At 34.2% G+C, this 19,476-nt stretch overlaps 1 protein-coding gene across 1 annotated transcript in view; it reads left to right on the top strand.

Moving 5' to 3' along the window:
- LOC120635952 (gamma-aminobutyric acid receptor subunit beta-like) overlaps positions 1 to 19,476 on the top strand; it is an 89,382-nt gene that overhangs the window by 33,823 nt on the left and 36,083 nt on the right. Inside the window, exon 2 of the mRNA XM_039907158.1 lies at positions 12,361 to 12,461. Coding sequence (XP_039763092.1) covers positions 12,361 to 12,461 — 101 coding nt within the window. The remainder of the gene's footprint in view (positions 1 to 12,360; positions 12,462 to 19,476) is intronic.

Genomic DNA, 19,476 nt, shown 5'->3' with positions numbered 1-19,476 from the left:
TTAAAATGACTATTAAACAATTGACATATTGTCTTACGCTTATGCCCATCTTATACTCTGCACTCCCAATAAACTTATTATAACACTCAGTTTCCATAATCTTCTGCCTGTCCCTTAGTATTGAAAAAGATTAATAATCACAATACTGGTTGTAGATTTTCCACTTACGATGAAATTTTTGTTTTTCACGGATTATTTTAACCAATGCTCGGTTAAACCATATTGGGTATTTAGCGTTACAATTAAAAGACAAGGGACAAATTTCTCAATAACTTCATTTAATTTAATGTAAAATCTCTCAACCGAAACTTCAATATCATCAGAAAGTAAATAACATTCCCAATCAAACACCGACAAAGCTTTATTTATTTCGTCATAATCTGCAGTCTTAAATATTCTTATCTTATTTTGCCGGGGTCCAAGTGACTTTCCACTTGTACTAGCCAGGATAACCTCGAAAGCCGGATGATGTGCATCCTCAGGCACCAGTGGCGCTGAAGATGAGATGATTTTACACTCAATATTCGACATTACTAGATCCAAAATACGATTGTTGGAATTATTTATTCCATTGTATTGCTGAAAATTATTAAAAGCAAGAAAATTTGAAAGCTCGTTGACTAAATCCGATGAAAAGTCACCCTGGAGAGACACGTGTGGATGCACATTGCTCACCCAAGTAGCATTAGGTATGTTGAAGTTCTCAAATACAATATAATAATCATCAGGACTAGCCGAAGTCAAATCCGTCATTCGTTCATAAAAATTTAACAACAAGTCCCTGTGAGCACGACATGGAGGAAAATAGCAACAATAAAAGTTCCAAGTTTGTATATGTCGTCTTTTAATGGTAACTGAAACACAAATAATGTCAGCCACTGAGTCGGGCGATGGGATGGTAGTTGAGTACGTAACTTTGAGTTCACGCTTAACTGCTATTAAAACACCGCCACCCATTTTGTCCCCCCTCAGTACATAGTTCCGGTCACAGCGATAGACACTGTATCTGTTGTCAAATAATTCGAGATCAAAAATACTCGGGAGCAGCCAGGTTTCCGTCAGACATCAACATCATAATCACAATTTAATACACTTCTAAAAAGATTATTTGTCTTCGTACGTAGCCCGCGAACGTTTTGATAGTAAATTTTCAAATCAGTCGCGTATTTTAATGGTATAAGTATAATATATACGAGTACCTACAAAATAACTCGCAAATAACTATTATGACGTGTGCCAAGTTGTTGTTAGATGAAGAATAATATAATTGTGTCGCAGAATACACAAATTATGATTAATTTTAATAAAGAATTCCGATGATAAGTAAATTGTAAATAAATGAACTAACCGACACATAATGGGATAAAACTTTATACTTAAACTATTATTTACCACCAAACTGACTTGACGCAGAATGGCGGGCTCACATCCCATTACCCTAGCACCGTTTAACCAGGCCTGCGCCCAACTCTTTAACGTTAATAGACAGTGGATGTATAGAACTTTCAAGGTAATCAGCGAACAACAAAAACATTCGGAAAAACAGAGTAGCAACCGAATAATTAAAGATCTTTGGACATTATTCATAGTAAGTCTCAAACTTATATAGCAATAAAGTACACATTCTTCATGACATACAATTTGTATACTTTCAAATACCAAAAGTAACAAAATGGACTTGACATTCCAAAACATATAGAAATCTCTTATAAAAACTAAAAACATTAAATAAACTCCATGGAAATAAATAAAACACATTAATTGTACTCTCTTGATTTGTATTTATATCTTTGTAACTACTTTTTGTTTGTTTGGTGTACAATAAAAGTGTATTCATTCATTCATTCATTCAAAACACCCTTCAAGCACTAATGAGAACAAAAACCTAAAAATATTCTTTAAGCCTAAGAAAAGACTTAATTAGTAATTTCTTGTACTAAGTCTGGAAAAAATATTTAGAGTAGCTTTGTAACTCTTTAGAAACAGCAAACGACTTATATAAATATACCCTCTTATAATTTCTTTTAAAAACAACAAAATCATGAAATGTATATGATCCATAACACTAATTAGGGAAAATGGGTAGAAGAAAGTAACTATTCTACTAATGCAATGACTCAAATACATAAATATGATTAAGTATGTTAACTTGATAATACCTAAATGGGCAAAAATGTGACAATTATCTCTGATTTCAATATAAGTAACTACACTAAATATTATAACATTATAAACAAAGTTGGCACTCATTTTATTTTGAATAAAAAAAAACAGTGTTAATGTGAAGAACGGGACTAGATTCGGATTGCGTAAATCCATAACACTACAGTTTTTAACCCAAACAAAGCGATAATTGTATTCCTTACACTTATTTTTAGCCTGGTGTATTAACCCCTTATTTGCACTTGTCAAATGATCGTTAGAGAAAATTGAAGATTGCGCACCCGTAAAGCCTAAGTCACACGCCTTTAAACTTCCAAGTTGTCTCACTCTGCTCAAAAACTGATTAAAATTAGTTACCGTAAAATTATACATTCTCGGTCAAACAGCACACTGGAGAGAGAAAAACATTTGCTTAAGAAGCCCTATTTACGGACTACTAGTTTAATCCTCGGGTTAGCCACCTTGGAATCCTTCGGAGCTGCTTGATGTGCAGAAGTAGCAGCACTGGATGACAAAGAAACACCCTGAACGGAGGTTGGGATAGCGTTCAGTTCAGACATGGATACGATGCGATGCCGCTTACCGTCAGGGGCGAGCACCATGATAATGCCATCCATAGTCCAGCACTTCGCCACGCCAAATCGCTGTCGAGTCGCCAGGAAGATGCTGTGACGGCTTTTAATTAGGAACTCCGAAACTGTTACCCCAGAGCCCTTCAAGTTAGTCTTGGCAGACCAAACTGTGATCCTGAGTGCCCAATCTTTGAATTTTAAGAGCACAGCAAGGGGCTTATAATCACCAGCACGTCCCAAGCGATAACAACGGCTCAGAGATTCTGGGGTCAGATGGGGTAATTTAAGGTGCCCGGATAAAATATTCCACACTGAACTTCCAGGATCTTCCTTGTCAGCCTCCGCAACACCGTGCACCAGAAGAATCTTCTTTCTAGAACGCATTTCCAGCTCATCCTGTTGCCTTGCCAGGAGCTCCATCTGCAGCTGAAGATTTTCCAAAGCAAGACAAATGACCGAAAGGCTCCAAACTACGAGTAAACATTAGAAGTAGGGCTTGTGGCCAGGACAGCACCCTTTAGATCCCTCTGGAACTCTGCCATTCTGGCATTGAAGTGATCTTTAATTTAGAGACTCCATGTTGTAAATATACAATGAGTCAGTGAAAAGTGAGGTTAAGTTGGGATACTGAGTAAGCTGTTAAATAATTCTGTGCAAATAATTGTATGCAAGCTGGCAGGATTAGGCTATTTAAAGGTACATAATTTGTAAACAATAATCACTTGTTGTAATTTATATCAATAATTAAAATCAGATCAGAAAACTTATGACTTGTTTATTTTGTGCCTACGCACCAAAAACCTACTACTTCGTTGAATGAATGAATACACTTTAATTGTACAGCACATAAACATAACAAATTAAAAGTAAAAATTTAACAAAAATTATACAATTTAGCGGCCTTATCGCGACATAGCGATCTCTTCCAGGTAACCAAAGGCGTTAAAAACAGCTCAAGAAGAGAGGTAGGTGGTGCATTTAACTGTACTGTGTTGCAAATAAACATGCATAAACCTATATATACAAATATAATATGTACATATAACAAACTTACAATAAAATATATAGATAGTGATAATAATTAATATATACCTATATAATTAATATCAATAAGAAATAAATATATACAATATTGTCAAACCACAAATAAAACAGAAGGGAATAGGCAAGTTAAAGATCCGCAGATGCAGACAAAAAATGATCTTTGACAAGTTTTTTAAAAATGGTAATAGACTGTGCCTCTCGGATTTCAAGAGCTACTTCGTTGTTAAGATAAACACCCTTATTTTTTATTATATATTATATGTATTTTTTTGATATAGGTGATATAATCTTAATGGTTAAATCTGTTGTTATTTGAGTTTACTTTTCGTATTCCTTTTCCTTGATTATTATTTTGTGTAGGTACATCTTAACCCTATACTGTAACTTTCTCTTGTATCTGCGATACGAAACTTTTCTTTACAAATTATTTAAGCTGGTTGCTCTTTTAAAGAACTTTCATTTGTAACTAAAGTTTCAAGAGCAAGTCTCGCTTGTTAGAGAATCGCTTGTGTACACTTTAATTTATACCTACTAACTTAGCAACGAAAATATATTAGATAGAAGCTGCAAGCGGAAGTCCATGTCATAATATACCTACTGAATACTTTTATCATCTTCTACTGAAGCCATTTTATTATTTTCAGCAAACACTTTTCTTTGTTACAAATATCTTTAGTACTAGCAACCCGTCCACCTTCGCACGGGTAGATTTTTTTAATAAGAAAAACTACTTTTTGTTACTGAAATATAAAAGTTAGACATACGCTGTCGCCGATTTTACTGTAGGCATTAACTTTTCAACAAACTTTTCTCAAGAACTGAAACATAAATCTCATCGTTAAAGGCAATGTTCGTAAAAAGCTTGTCGTCCTCCCGTTTGTTCAGACTTGTTCGCAAATCCGACTGACTAATGTAGCTTTCTATTCGTAAAAGAAATATCACAATCGGTTAGGTAGATCCAGAGATTACAGGCTCACAGACTTTACCTCCTTATTATATTAGAATCGGCTCCACCATCTTGATTATTGTATTTGGAATGCTGTCACTGCAAAACGTGATATTTAAAAAAAGTACTAGATATAAGTTATAACCTTATAACTATATAAGTCAAATATCCAAGAATATGGCGGATTACTTGATATTTTAATACGTTGGTTAAATTTTGTAACAGAATTTTTACCTTTTATAACTTATCACAGGCTAAAATTCAGTTTAAAATAATAATAATTGTAACGTTCCTGAGGGTATTATAGTAAACGATGCGGACAGGAATGAGACGCGAATGACGTTTATTACCTTAGTATCTAACTACCTACATAATAAATAAGGGCTTTTTATCAAGTGTAAAACTCAATAACTAAACCTTATGTAGTAATCTATTTAGCCGCACAATTTCTCTCCGTTTGGAGTGTACCGTAATATACCTAAGTGCTTACCTCTACGCGCGTTTGTGGTTTAAGTTCACTCAAGCAAAATCTAATATGCAGTTGGCAAGTTCAGCGTTAACTGTGCTCCATGAAGCTTACGAAGTATGTATTTACGATGGATTGACTCGGTAATCTCCCATCGTTATTCATGATCGATGCTTTTAGGATCAATCGAGCGTATTATTTCGTTCTATTGATGCAACATAAAGCATTGCTAGTTGCATAAACCTGTATATTTATTTTATTTATTTATTAAAAAACGGTTGTAAAAAGCGGATTAAATGCTAAAGCATTTTCTACTAGCCAACCTTGCTATTTTAGGAGTTAAAAAAAATAATTAATTATATTATATATACAATTTATAGACATACGAGTACATTTGTATTCGAACGCAGGAGAAAAAAAACTGTTTGCCCCACTGCTGAGCAAACGCCTCATCTAAGTTCATAGAGTTTAGATCCATCACGCTTCATGTTGAGTTTCCGACTCGAATTTACTTCATTTTAAAGATTTTAAAATAATGACAGTGTATAGTCAGTACATATTTGAAAATTTAATGTACTTTCATAAAAACATTTCTAAATTTAAGAAAAAATGTGACTGCAATAATTTAAACATTAGAAGAAAGAATAAACTTACAGTGCAATATACTAGGTTACATAAAATTCATAATTCATTTAAAGGAAATTGCATACAATTCTATAATAAACTACCAATTGACATCTTGGAGATGGCTCTTAAAAAGTTCAAAGTTTGTATTAAACGTAAGCTTATAGAAAAGTCCTATTATAGTATAAAGGACTATGTAATCATTTAAAAAAGCTTGGGTGTAAATTATTGCTCTAACCAGGTTGCTCTTCTAATAATTTAAAATGACATTGTCAGATGGTGATAACAAAAAAACAAAAAACACCCGGCTAAGTTTGTTGTGGGCTTCTCCTTAGACCAGGACGCGTTTGGAACCCTCGTAGCTTTAGTTTTAAGTTTACGAATGTGGTTATCGCCATCATCTCACTACTTTATCTCATCACTATCATCTCTAATTCTTATGTACGCATCAAAAGTGCCACCTATGGGCCTACTTGAATAAAGATATTTTTGACTTTGACTTTGACTTTGACTTTGAATAGTCTCAATGAGAAAATAATCTTTGTAAATAAACAAAAAAGTGTATATCTGTGTTTTGAAATAACAGCATCTCCTGTCTGTTGGTCTGGGATCTTTTTGACTATTGAATCGACTTTAGCAAAACTTTCTCCAGCAGCGCTGAGTGGCTTTCCAAGCATAGTTTGTTACATCTCCCGCTGAATGGCACTTATCAGGCCCAGACGACCATGTTTCAAAGTCATAAGTCCTCACTGTCAACACATACTGTTTTCAGACGCTGATTTATTTTGAATTAACAAGATGTCAAAGAGTTTCCCGAACGCCGTCCGTCCGAGTACCATTCTATTGTGCGACGTGTAGTAGGTGTAGTGTGTGCTGGCACTGACATAATCGTATGCCGATGTGATTGCTTTGTCGTTGCTAGTGACAGCTAATATAGCAGGGATGGCTAACCGTTGGCAATCGCTCCACAAAAGGCACGCGTGATAAGAATTTGGACACTGTGTCGTTAAGGGATTTATTCTGTTTGTTTCGCATTGCTAGGTTACGTTTGTTTTATTTTTAGCTTACATGCGACACTAATTTACGTGTAAAAATTAAATAGTTTTTTAAATTTGTTACAGTAATACCATACCAAGAACCATACCCAAGACCCTCTAACTAAAAGCCACAACGCCCACCGCTGCGTCAGGGCAGTCGTCAGGATAGACACATTAGTGCGCTTGGCTCTATAAATTCACGTGTTCGTAAAGTTTAGTTAATCCACTCGTAGAGTAACTTATTGTAGGAAATCTATAAACTGTTTTACAAACGAACGTTGGAGTTGAAGCAGACTGGGGTGGCAATGTTTGAATAGTTAGACTTCGCCTCAAAACAATACGCCAATCAACCCGCCGAGCAAAGTTTAACGTTACAACAACAGTAGGCACTATGCGATTGACGTGGTGCTAGTTGTTTTTATTAGGTTGAGTCAATGTTCTGATGTCTAACCGAGTATTGATTAGTGCACTGTTGATTTAATTATCACTGGCAAATTAACGCTTGACTGCAATCCTAATTGGATCCATCACGTCTCTATCAAATTAAGAAGGGTTTCATCCAACGGATTGGTTGGATTGGATTGGTTGCAGGTCTCCTCAAGATGTTTTCCTTCATCGTTAAAAAAAGTAGCATTGAGTTGCTTAGAACGCACATAAATCAGTAAAGTTTTTGCCCATGCCCAGGATCGGCCTCAGTCCCGAAAGGAAAGCTTTTTTATTGTGACCTTTGATGGAAAAAACGCTTAAGAATGTATTTCAGTTTACTGAACCTTTCCTTACTTATAGTTTAAAGTATAGATTGTTTACTGATGTTCGTGGCTCGAGTAAAGTATTCGAAGTTAAAAGTAAGTTAAGAAAGAATGAAATGATAATGATGATGATAAAATTATAGGCCGATTTCAATATTGTCAAAAACTTATTTTTCTTCTGAGAAAATATATTAATACTAATCAACACGGCTTCCTGCCGCGTAGATCTACGACTACTAACCTCATTGGGTATGAAGCTGATATCGCTGAAGCATTGGATAATAAAATGGAAGTTCATGCAGTTTATACTGATTTTGAAAAGCCTTTGATTTGGTTAATCATGATTTATTATTACTTAAACTTAATCATATGGGTATATATGGCTCCCTATTAAGGTGGTGTGAATCATATTTAAATAACCGATCTCAACTGGTGTCTCTTTTCGGTCACAATTCTGACATTAAATCAATTCCATCCGGAGTTCCACAAGGGTCTCATTTGGGTCCATTTCTCTTCTTGATTTTTATTAATGACCTTAGTCTTACACTCACATGAAATTTTCGTTTTTACGCAAAGATGATCTAAAAATTTATCGCGCCGTTAGAAATAAAAATGATTCTGCATTACTTCAACGAGATATTAATAATATTGTTAACTGGTGTAATAATAATTTAATGGCATTAAACTCCGATAAATGCTTACACATTAAATTCACTAGAAAAAAAATAACAAATAATACAGTATATTATGCGTATAACGACATTCCGTTACGGGAAGTAGAAGTTGTCCTTGATTTGGGCGTACTTTTTGATTGTTCACTATCTTTTCGATACCATCTTGACTCAATCGTGAAAAAAGCTTCAAAATTGTCATGTTTTATATCCCGTCAGATGAAATTGTTCCGAGACCCTTTTTTATCAATTACTATCTATTATTCTATCGTAGTATACTAGAATACTGCAGTCCAGTTTGGTGCCCCACATATAACGTACATAGTGTCCGATTGGAACGCGTTCATAAACGGTTTATCTACCACCTAGCGTATAACGATAACAAATCTCGTGGGTTGGACTCGTACGAATCACGCTTACGTTCGTACAATATAATGTCACTAAAGAACAGACGTAAAATGCTAGACAAGATTTTTTTTTACAAAGTCATCAATGGAGACATTGAGTCAACGGAAATATTGGAGAGGTTGAAGTTTTGTGTACCGCGTTCGGGTGGTCGCCTGCAAAATCGGAAACCGTTTCATTTACCTTTTTGTCGGACCAAGGCAGGACAACATGCGCCTGTCTTTCGAATTTGCTCACTTTTAAATGCTTACAGAAATAACTGTGACATTTTTAGTAGTTCTTTGACCTCATTCAAAAAACATGTCAAACATTTACTTACATAACTTAAATTAATTTATTTTCCGTTTTAATTTTATATCATCACTATTCATTGTATAGTATTGCAGGTATTAAGTTTTAAATTTTGCTTTATTTGATTAGCTTTTAGATTATCTAAATTAAGCATGCTGTGGTCATTTCTAGAAGGTTTCAATCTCCTGTCTTTGTCTTGTATTTATGTTATTCTCATGATAACGTCATTGGTTGTTACCAGTTTAATGATCCAATAAAAAAAAAAAAAAAAAAAATTAGATCAAGAGTTTTTTTGTAAATAAGTACTTGTGTTTTATTTGTATCTTCAGTACTCAAAAATAAATAGTACAAAGTACTTATATAAATAATTCTGCTATGAATTCTCTTTGCAACCTGGCAAATTAAATAAATACCTACTACATAACACACGATACACTACACGATAACGATATCCAACAGAATTAAAAAAAATACTGACATACGTTACGACGGGAATTCTCTTTACAAAATTTAATATGAGTAAGTTATTTTTGAACTACATCCTGAAGAGCTTTAATAATTTATGTCTTCAATTACTATATTTGTATACGAGTAAGGAAAATAGGGTCAAAATGTAAACCTACAAACTTATTATCCCTAATTAATAAAATATACTCCTTTATCTTAATATGATTCTTATTCGATAATTCTTGATAAAGATCAAGGTTAGAGGTTATCGAGTTAGAGGTAAATCTTCACATATACTAGAACTACTCACTACTGTGACTATACTTTACGCCGCAGCATTTCTTGATCTTATTACCGAATAATTATGACACGACCTGTAGTAGTGCCAACATGCAATATTAGGCTAATACAACATTACAAGAAGATCCATTGTAGGTGTTGGCTTAATCCAGCTAACGGTAAAGTTAGTAAACAGTTCTACATAGTTTAAAGCTAAAGTTGACACAAAAGATTAGGTATTTGAAATAAATTGGGAAACCATTATTACAACAACAAGTGGTAAGTGGTTATCAAAATTCAAAATTCATTTATTTCAAGTAGGCCTAATATAAGCACTTTTGAAACGTCAAGTCTGTCTGTTTGTATTGACTCTACCACCGGTTCGGAAGGTAGATTCTACCGAGAAGAAGCCGGTAAGAAACTCAGCAGTTGCTCTTTTCCAACATCAATAATTTACATTTTACATTTTAACATTCATTTTTCTATCTTGTGAGAGCTGAAAGCGGAGCCGGATGTTTCCAAGCAACCTTGTCATTAAGAAATTCATCAATTGTATAGTAACCTCGCTGTAATAAATGTGTTTTAACAAATGACCCTAGTACTTGTTCTAGTACTATAATTAATTCAAATAGTTATTTAAACTAGACAACGGGGAAGCTCTGTAATATGAACATTGTACATCTAGCTTCACCAGTAAAGAATTAGAAATAGAACTGTTTGTTGAAAAATTCAATTTACACATATTGTGTGTAACTGAGCATTGGCTCACTGGAGCACAAATAGCAGTTAACATCAATAACTTCAAAATGGAAAGTGTGTTCTTCAGAAAGACTGCTATTCATGGTGGATCCTTAATTTTTGTACGCAATAATATAACTTGTAAGGAGCGAAAAGATATAGTTAGTCTTTCTGTGGAGCGCATAATTGAACTGTCTTGTGTGGAGCTGGAGCGTTTTATAGTAGTGTGTGTGTACCATCCCCCCTCAGGTGATTTCAACCAATTCGAGGATGTAATGGAAGATGTGCTTAAGCGATTGTGTATGTCTACTAAAAATGTAATAGTATGCGGGGATTTCAATGTTGATATTTTATTACATAATACTACTACGGCTAGGTTGTTAAACTTATTAAAATGCTCCAATCTGAATAATGTTTTCGATGAACCTACTAGAATCACAGCAACTTCAGCATCTTGTTTAGATAATATTTTTTTTAACTATGATATCTTAGGTAAATCGATATTAAACAATTTAAGGTCAGATCATTGTGGCCAACAAATTACTGTTGTTGGTACAAATAGAAATAAAAATATTGCTAAGTGCAGGCCGATAACTCAGAGTAAACTGACGCGATTTAAAGGTGAAATATCAGCCAAAATTCCTGCTCTCTTTTTTGAAAACTGTCATCCCGACAATCTTGATCGTACGCTCTTCAATGAAATAGAAAATGCATTTAATAAAGTATTTAATATTAAATACATAGATTTTAATAAAAAAATGAGGTTTAGTGATTGGGCGGCTATAGGCATTTACAAAAGCAGGGATAAGTTGTATGAGCTATATGATGAAAAACAATACAATCAGACTCCAACTTACCTTGAATATGTAAAAAGTTACTCCAAAACATTTAAAAATGTTTGTAGCTATATTGATGCATCGGATATCATTAAAAACTTCATGTACATGTACAATGTTCATATTACAGAGCTTCCCCGTTGTCTAGTTTAAATAACTATTTGAATTAATTATAGTACTAGAACAAGTACTAGGGTCATTTGCTAAAACACATTTATTACAGCGAGGTTACTATACAATTGATGAATTTCTTAATGACAAGGTTGCTTGGAAACATCCGGCTCCGCTTTCAGCTCTCACAAGATAGAAAAATGAATGTTAAAATGTAAAATGTAAATTATTGATGTTGGAAAAGAGCAACTGCTGAGTTTCTTACCGGCTTCTTCTCGGTAGAATCTACCTTCCGAACCGGTGGTAGAGTCAATACAAACAGACAGACTTGACGTTTCAAAAGTGCTTATATTAGGCCAACTTGAAATAAATGAATTTTGAATTTTGAATTTTGAATGTTATTCTTAATTAAATTATTTTTGAATTAATGAATAAAAATATAAATTTATTAAATGATTAACACGTCCACACCTTGCAGAGGTCCAGGAGTCAGTCTGTTTGTAGTGACTCTACCACCGGTTCGGAAGGCAGATTCCACTGAGAAGAGCAGGCAAGAAACTCAGCAGATTGCTCTTTTCTAACAGCATTTTAAAGTTTAACAATCTTTAGAATTTTTCTGTTTTGTGAGAGATGAGAGCGGAGTGGTCTGCTTCCAAGCAGCCTTGTCGTTAAGGAATTCATCAATCGTGTAGTAACCACGATTTGTTAAATGTGTTTTAATATATTGTTTAAACTTAGGTAAAGGTAGATCTAATATTACCTTCGGTATCATGTTATAAAAGCATATACCCATCAACACAAAGGATTTCTGTACTTTTCTCAGACGATATGCAGATATCACTAATTTATGTCCGTTTCTAGTTAGTCGACTGTTTATATCGACTTTTTGTTTAAAATTACTTATGTTTTACCAAACCATCTGGTCTGATTTTTCGTTGAATCAGTAACCATATAATAATTTTTTTTCTCTTTTATCTACAGGGGTACCGGGCAAGGAGGCATGTTCGGAGATGTCAACATCTCCGCGATACTGGATTCACTTAGTGTAAGCTACGACAAGAGAGTCAGACCAAACTATGGAGGTGAGTTAAATGTCGCTCGCCGCTTACATTAATTTTATTTATTAAAACACGGTGGCCTTTTTCGTCTTACTATATACTATATAACCCAGTTCGTGTTTCCAATATGTAATAATATTCATTGATGATAAAAAATGTAATAAAGAACGTTTCATTAAGTAAAATTATACATCAGTGCGAAAGCACTAGCTGGCGCTGAAATCTATCATTGTTCCGATTCGATCACAATAGCGAATAATGATGATGTGTTTAGAAAGATCCTACAGCAAATGCGAGACGGTTGTAGCGGCGCTGCGCCGGTGTATACCTATAACTGTTTCGATCATTCAACTTTGCGTAAAAATATTCCAATTGCGAAATGAATTCGATTAGCTGAATTAAAAACTGCTCATTTCCCTACTCTAGTAAACTAAACTTATTTTAAATATTGTCTAGAAAACTTTTAATAGGATACACTTATAATATTACGGGAACGGTAAGACGATTAAAAAGTTGCCAAGTATAACTGACGCGACTATATATAATTAATTTATACGTGATCGTTAGCGCTTGACAGCTTTTTGAGCATTGCACATAACTCTACAAACAAAACTTTTGTGCGAACACTTAGTAGGTAAATAAGTACAGAGCAAATCCGTTTTACACAAAAGAAAATAATTCAAAATTAAATTTACAGCTCTAGAAATAGTGATACCCTTTTCCACAACGAATTCTGTAAATAGGAAAGCACTATTTAACCAATCATTTTTAGTTTGCCTTGGTGATTAATGTACAGTCTATTTGATACAGGATGAAAACGATAAGTGTCTGCAGTCTATTTCTTTACCAATAGAAGTTATTTTTTATTTACTTTCAAATTGTCTTCATTTGTTTATATTAAAACGCTGCATTTATCTACACTGGTGGTTTTCCAAATTTTTAGAAAAAATACATAGTACGTATTTTTTTGTATGCAAAAAAATACATAGTCCCGTAACCCCGAACAGCCAATAAAATTGTAGATATTAGTATTGAACACCGACCATATTCTTCCTCGTTTGTTAGGCGCCATACTAAATTTAAAGTGGAATTGTATAACTCGGACAAACTCAATTTAAGAAGTGATAATTTTTAAAGGCGTTGTATTGGTATCTAGGCTTAAACATTATTATGATTATAACGATAGGTCTTCGTCACATAATAGAATGAGTCGTGTTTTAAAGTTGATTATACGAGTAATTCATCAGCATCTGCATTTATTTTGAGCTTAGAGCTCGTCGGAATATATTGATAGATAGATAAACATTATTGCAATCAATTCGTTTCAAAATTCCCACATAGCAAAAGTAATGAAATATTTTATTATTGATATTAGCAAATGCGGTCTAATTGCAATCTAGAAATTCTTCTCCCAAATAAAAAAAGGGTTTAATAAAGGCTGTTTGGAAAGGGAAAACTGATAGCTTGTTACAGACTCTAATGATCACATCTCAATCATATGTATCAAAATCTTGAAACACGCTTAGAATATCGCCCGTGACTAAGAAAATAAATGAGTGACTCATTATAACAGAAGGAACGAAAGATACATCATTTTTTAATATTGTTTAGGCCGTAGCTTGACAAATACACAAACATACAAAATGCATATAATATATAACTTTTTATCTTTGGAATTCGGATAAAAATTATTCAGAAGTAGGTGCATATATACTTAATTCAAAAAACTGCTTTCAAATACATCCATTTATTTGAACGCTTAAACAACGCTGTTATTACACAATTACTAGTGTAGGTATTTATTGATAAAGAAAATTTCGGTTTAAACGTAAACAACTGTACGAATTTCAATTTTCTTCCATGTTACTCTATTTTTTCAACAAATCGTAACGAATTTCAATGAAACATGTTTTGAAGAGAGCGAGTTCATGTTTTTTGTTTTTATTTCAATGAAGATCTCGACACCTGCGCGCAATAAAATTTCATCCATCCAGTTTTTTGGTAATATTACTTTACCAGCTATATGAAAAAATCCGTGCACTCATTTTAAATTTAAGCCCATTTATTTGAAACATAGGTATGCAACATTTTTAAAACTTGTAGATTTCACAAACGTATTTTTCACTTGCAAATACACAAAAAAATAGATTTCATTTTATTGCATTTAGCTTCAAAGTTTTAGAAGACGTGAAAACTAAAATGCGATGCAACTATTTGTAAGCTCACTATTGCACGCCTGAATGGCAAACTGTTAGCCTTTTTTAGCTCATAAGACTATTGCAGTTGGTTTCCGTTTGTAACTTTCTTTTCAGTGTGCTGTAAGTATTTTATTGCTATAAAAGTATTTTATTACTGCCAATCTTGTAGTTCAGTTCTACTTGTTATCTTTGATCAAAAAACGTTCAATCCTAATCAATGTGTTTACAATTTTAATAATATTTAGTTTGACATCTTAGGTTTGTTGACATTGACAATTGATACTGACAACCGAGGTATCACTTTTGACATTCGACATCTCGTTTAGAAATTTTTCATATTTATTCAATATAAGGCTTGCAGCACACTTATACTTAATTTTATTTTTTTTATTTTTTATTTTTAGTTGCTTTTTTTTTGTTGTCAATTATTTTCGATATTTTGTTACTTACTGTGTAATATTGTGTGTGTTTCTCTGTTATTTTTATAGTGTTTTTGTTAGCAGCTGGCGGATTAGGAAAATATTTGAGATACCTAATTTTTTTTCTTTTTTAATCTTTTTCTTCGGTACCTATAATTAGATTGTAATTATTAAATAATATATTATATATTATTATTATTATTATTATTTATTATTTATTATATGTCGTCAAACGGTGTAGATAGTGATTGTTTTCAGTCTTTGTCTTCTAGTGATGATAGTTTTCACAGTACATCTTTCCTTCCGCTTGATGTAACCATTGATTCTTGTTTCTCAGATTGCCTGAAAACCTTTAATGTCATTCATATTAATGCTCAAAGCATTCCGGCTCACTATCCTGATATGCTTGCATCTTTTGATTCCCGTAATTTGTCATTCCGCCATTCTTGTGTCTGAGTCCTGGCTAAAAACGTGTTTACCTTCAACATCATACTCGCTGCCAGGTTTTCGGCTCATCCGCAATGACCGGGTTGGTAAAGGAGGTGGTGGAATAGCGATCTACTTGCGTTCTCATATTCCTTTCTCTATAGTTAGCTTGTCTTCACAACCCCCGCAACCTGATGCGGCTGAGCACTTAATAGTGGAAGTTCTCCTATCGCATACCAAAATTCTTCTCGGTGTTTTTTACTGCCCGCCCTCTGTTTCTAATTACTTTTGCTCATTAGAATCAATGTTTGAAAAATTTGTCCCCTTGTACAGCCACTCTATTATTATGGGTGATTTTAACACGTGTTTACTTAAAGATGATTTTCGTAGCAAGAAATTAATGTCAGTTGTGGAATCCTGTAATTTATCTGTTCTGCCTCTTGCTGCAACACATTACTCGCCTGGCTGTACTCCCTCTCTTCTTGACCTTATAATGGTTTCTTCTCCGGACTTTGTCTTTAAGCACGGCCAGTGTCCTGCTGATGCATTTTCCTATCATGAATTGATATATCTTTCCTACAAAATACGTCCTCATAAAGCAAAATCGAGAATACTTCTGCAGCGTAACTTTGGAAGGATTGACAAGAGTCGCCTTTGTAATGATGCCAGCCTCTTGGATTGGAATGCTATCACAGCTGTTGACTTAATTGATCAGAAGGTTGAGATATTTAATACTCTTGTAACGCAGCTTTATGATACGCATGCTCCGATAAGATCTATTAAGATGAAGCACTTGCCAGCACCGTGGTTGTCGGATGAAATCAAAGTCTCAATGAATAAAAAGAACTCCGCAAAATACAAATACAAAGTTAATAACTCGGTTGATAACCGTTTAAAGTACCATAAATTACGGAATCGCTGTAATACATTGTGTAGAGATGCCCAACGACGCCACATACATAAGTCAGTCGAAAGTGGTAGCACTGCTAAAACATGGAAGTTTCTCGAGTCACTTGGAGTTGGTAAATCATCTAATAAGACTTCTTTTAACATTGATATTGAACTCCTGAACAAACATTTATCTACCTCCGATACAATTGATGGTGTCGATAAAGAAAATACACTTAGAACTCTTTCTTCTCCCTCAACTCCAAACTTTCTCTCTTTTAACTTCGAGTCTTTCTCTGAATGTGATGTTAAGAAGAGTATAATGTCCATCGCCTCGAATGCTGTCGGTACTGATTGCATTAGCCGTAATATGATCATTCCTATTCTTGATGTTATTTCTCCCATTTTAACTCATATTCTGAATTTTTCAATCTGTTGTAGCAAATTTCCCGATGCGTGGAAAAATGCTCAGATTATTCCTCTCCCTAAAAAGGCTAGACCTGTTTCTCTTTCAGATTTCCGTCCCATTTCGATTTTACCTTTCTTGTCAAAAGTCCTTGAAAAATTAGTTTACAAGCAGTTATGCCTATTTCTTAATAAAAATAATCTTCTTAGTCCCTTGCAATCGGGATTTCGTCCTGGTCATAGTACGGTTACAGCATTGGTCAAAGTCACCGATGACATTCGGTGGGCGATGGATAATAAGCAGCTTACTGTTCTGACTCTGCTTGATTTTAGTAACGCTTTAAATACCGTTGACTATGATATCTTGCTTAGTCTTCTGCGCTCTATTAACATATCTCCATCGGCGATATACTGGTTTCGGAGTTACCTCATTGGTCGTCGACAACGCATTCGGACTGATGAGTCCGTTTCATCTTGGTGTGATGTTACGGCCGGGGTACCTCAGGGTGGCGTGTTATCTCCTTTACTATTTGCCATATTCATTAATTCTATCACTCAAAAATAGCTTCTCTCTATCACATGTATGCAGATGATGTCCAGATTTATCGCCACTCAACTTTTGAAAATCTTGGCTCTGCTATTACTGCTATTAATGTTGATCTTTCACTGATCTGTGAATGGAGCAAGCAGTATGGGCTGAAGGTGAACCCCGCAAAATCGCAATCAATAATTATTGGCAGTCCGGGAATGATTTCAAAAGTTGATTGGCAGAACATCCCTTCTATTGTTTATAATGGTGTCGCTATTCCTTTTAGTGCCACCGTTAAAGATCTTGGCATTCAAATAGATCAGGATTTATCATGGTCAACGCATATTAAGGAGCTGAGTAAGAAAACTTTTGCGACAATGCATTCATTGCGACGCCTACGTGCTGTTCTGCCAATCCCAACCAAAGTTATGATAGCCCATTCTCTCCTTCTCTCAATTCTCGATTATGCGGATGCAAGCTTTCTTAATTTGACTGAAGACCAGATTAACAAACTTGAGCGTCTCCAAAATCTTGCTATTCGGTTCATATTTGGCCTACGCAAATATGACCACGTTTCCGAATTTCGACAAAAACTCAAGTGGCTCCCTATTCGCCGTCGCCGGGATTTGCATGTACTTTCGCTTCTGTACTGTGTTTTATTTCATTTAAAAACTCCTTCTTATCTTAAGGAGAAGTTTACTTTTCTGGGAGTGCAATCTGATTTAAGATCGTGTCGCGCGCTGACTCTGAGTATGCCTTTTCATAGAACTAAGTTCTATGAGCACTCGTTTACAGTGCAAGCCGTTTATAGCGCTATGGAATGCGCTCCCAATAGACATAAGGCAGTCTAAGACACTTTGTATTTTTAAGAAAGCTGTCAAAAACCACTATAGTTTGCATTGAAGACGACTTGTAATAGTATTTACTGGTGTTAATGTATTTATGATATGTTATAGTATATATTAGTTTATTATTATTTTTTATTTTTTAATATTTAATTTATTATGTATTATTTTATTTGTGTAATCTAGTTTAAGTATTAGTATGTAGTTATTAGTATTATTTTTTTTTAATATGCACAACCTGCAGTATGTTATCCTTTTGTTTTCCTTATCCTAAGGTTGCCTGGAAGAGATCGCTACAAAGCGATAAGGCCGCCTTTTGTATACTTCTTCTGTCTGTGTTTTCTTTTATTCTTTTTTTGTATTTTTATTTGTGTGCAAATAAAGAGTATAAATAAATAAATATGCACACAGTTTATGCAATTAATGAATTTTGAATTATACTTCGCATCTCTCCCGAAGATGATTACTATTTACATGCAGCAGTACGCAAGTTTATGCTGTCCTAATCACACATTTAAAGTTATTTAATATTTTTAAATCGATAAATTAGTTGGAAATTTGACTTATTCTAACTTATTACCTATCTCCCACCACTATGCACCCTGCCATATTGAATCGGGTGGATAGTCATTAAGTAATTTTGTGTTGTCCGAGTCACACGTATCCATATTTGCGCAAAGTTCGAAGAAATGGGGTAAAGAAAACGAGCTGAAAGTGATATAGTAAATAGAATATTTAAAAAGTTAGTGAAAAGAAGAAAAATAATTATTTCATCATCGTCATCGTCTGAAGACTCATCGAATCAATATAGTTTGTTATCACCCACAACAGAAGCTATAGCTGGTGACCGAGAAATTGGAGGTTAGCAAAAATAATAGTTTTTTACCTGCTTACCCGCTACTGTTTTGTTTTTGTTAATAACTCTAAATAAACCTTCATAACCTTAATTGTTATGTATTGTCCCGACGTAAAACGTGTGTGGAAATTGTATCCCGGCATTATATTGTGTGTGGATAAAAATATAAATAATAAAATAATATTATTTTATTGTAACTGCTCCGACGCAAAGCGTGTGTGAGTTTTTCAAATGGTACAAATTGATTGGTTTGTCGTCTTAACAGACGAAGTCCCATTTGAGCTACCAATGGAAGGCTAGCTAATAGAGGAAAATGACGAGTTGGATCCAGAGATATTGCAACTATTGGGCTCAGACCCGACACAAGACAAATCTTTTGGAGAAAACATACACAAAGATTTAGCTTCATGATGGAAACATATTTTGACTAGCGGGTTGCTTAAGGAAGAGAAAGTTGATCTCCTAAAACAATA

This window comes from Pararge aegeria, chromosome W, assembly GCF_905163445.1.
Source record: "Pararge aegeria chromosome W, ilParAegt1.1, whole genome shotgun sequence".
Classification (NCBI taxonomy): domain Eukaryota; kingdom Metazoa; phylum Arthropoda; class Insecta; order Lepidoptera; family Nymphalidae; genus Pararge; species Pararge aegeria.
Note: the sequence above shows the minus strand (reverse complement) of the source record. Positions and strands in the feature narration are given on the sequence as shown.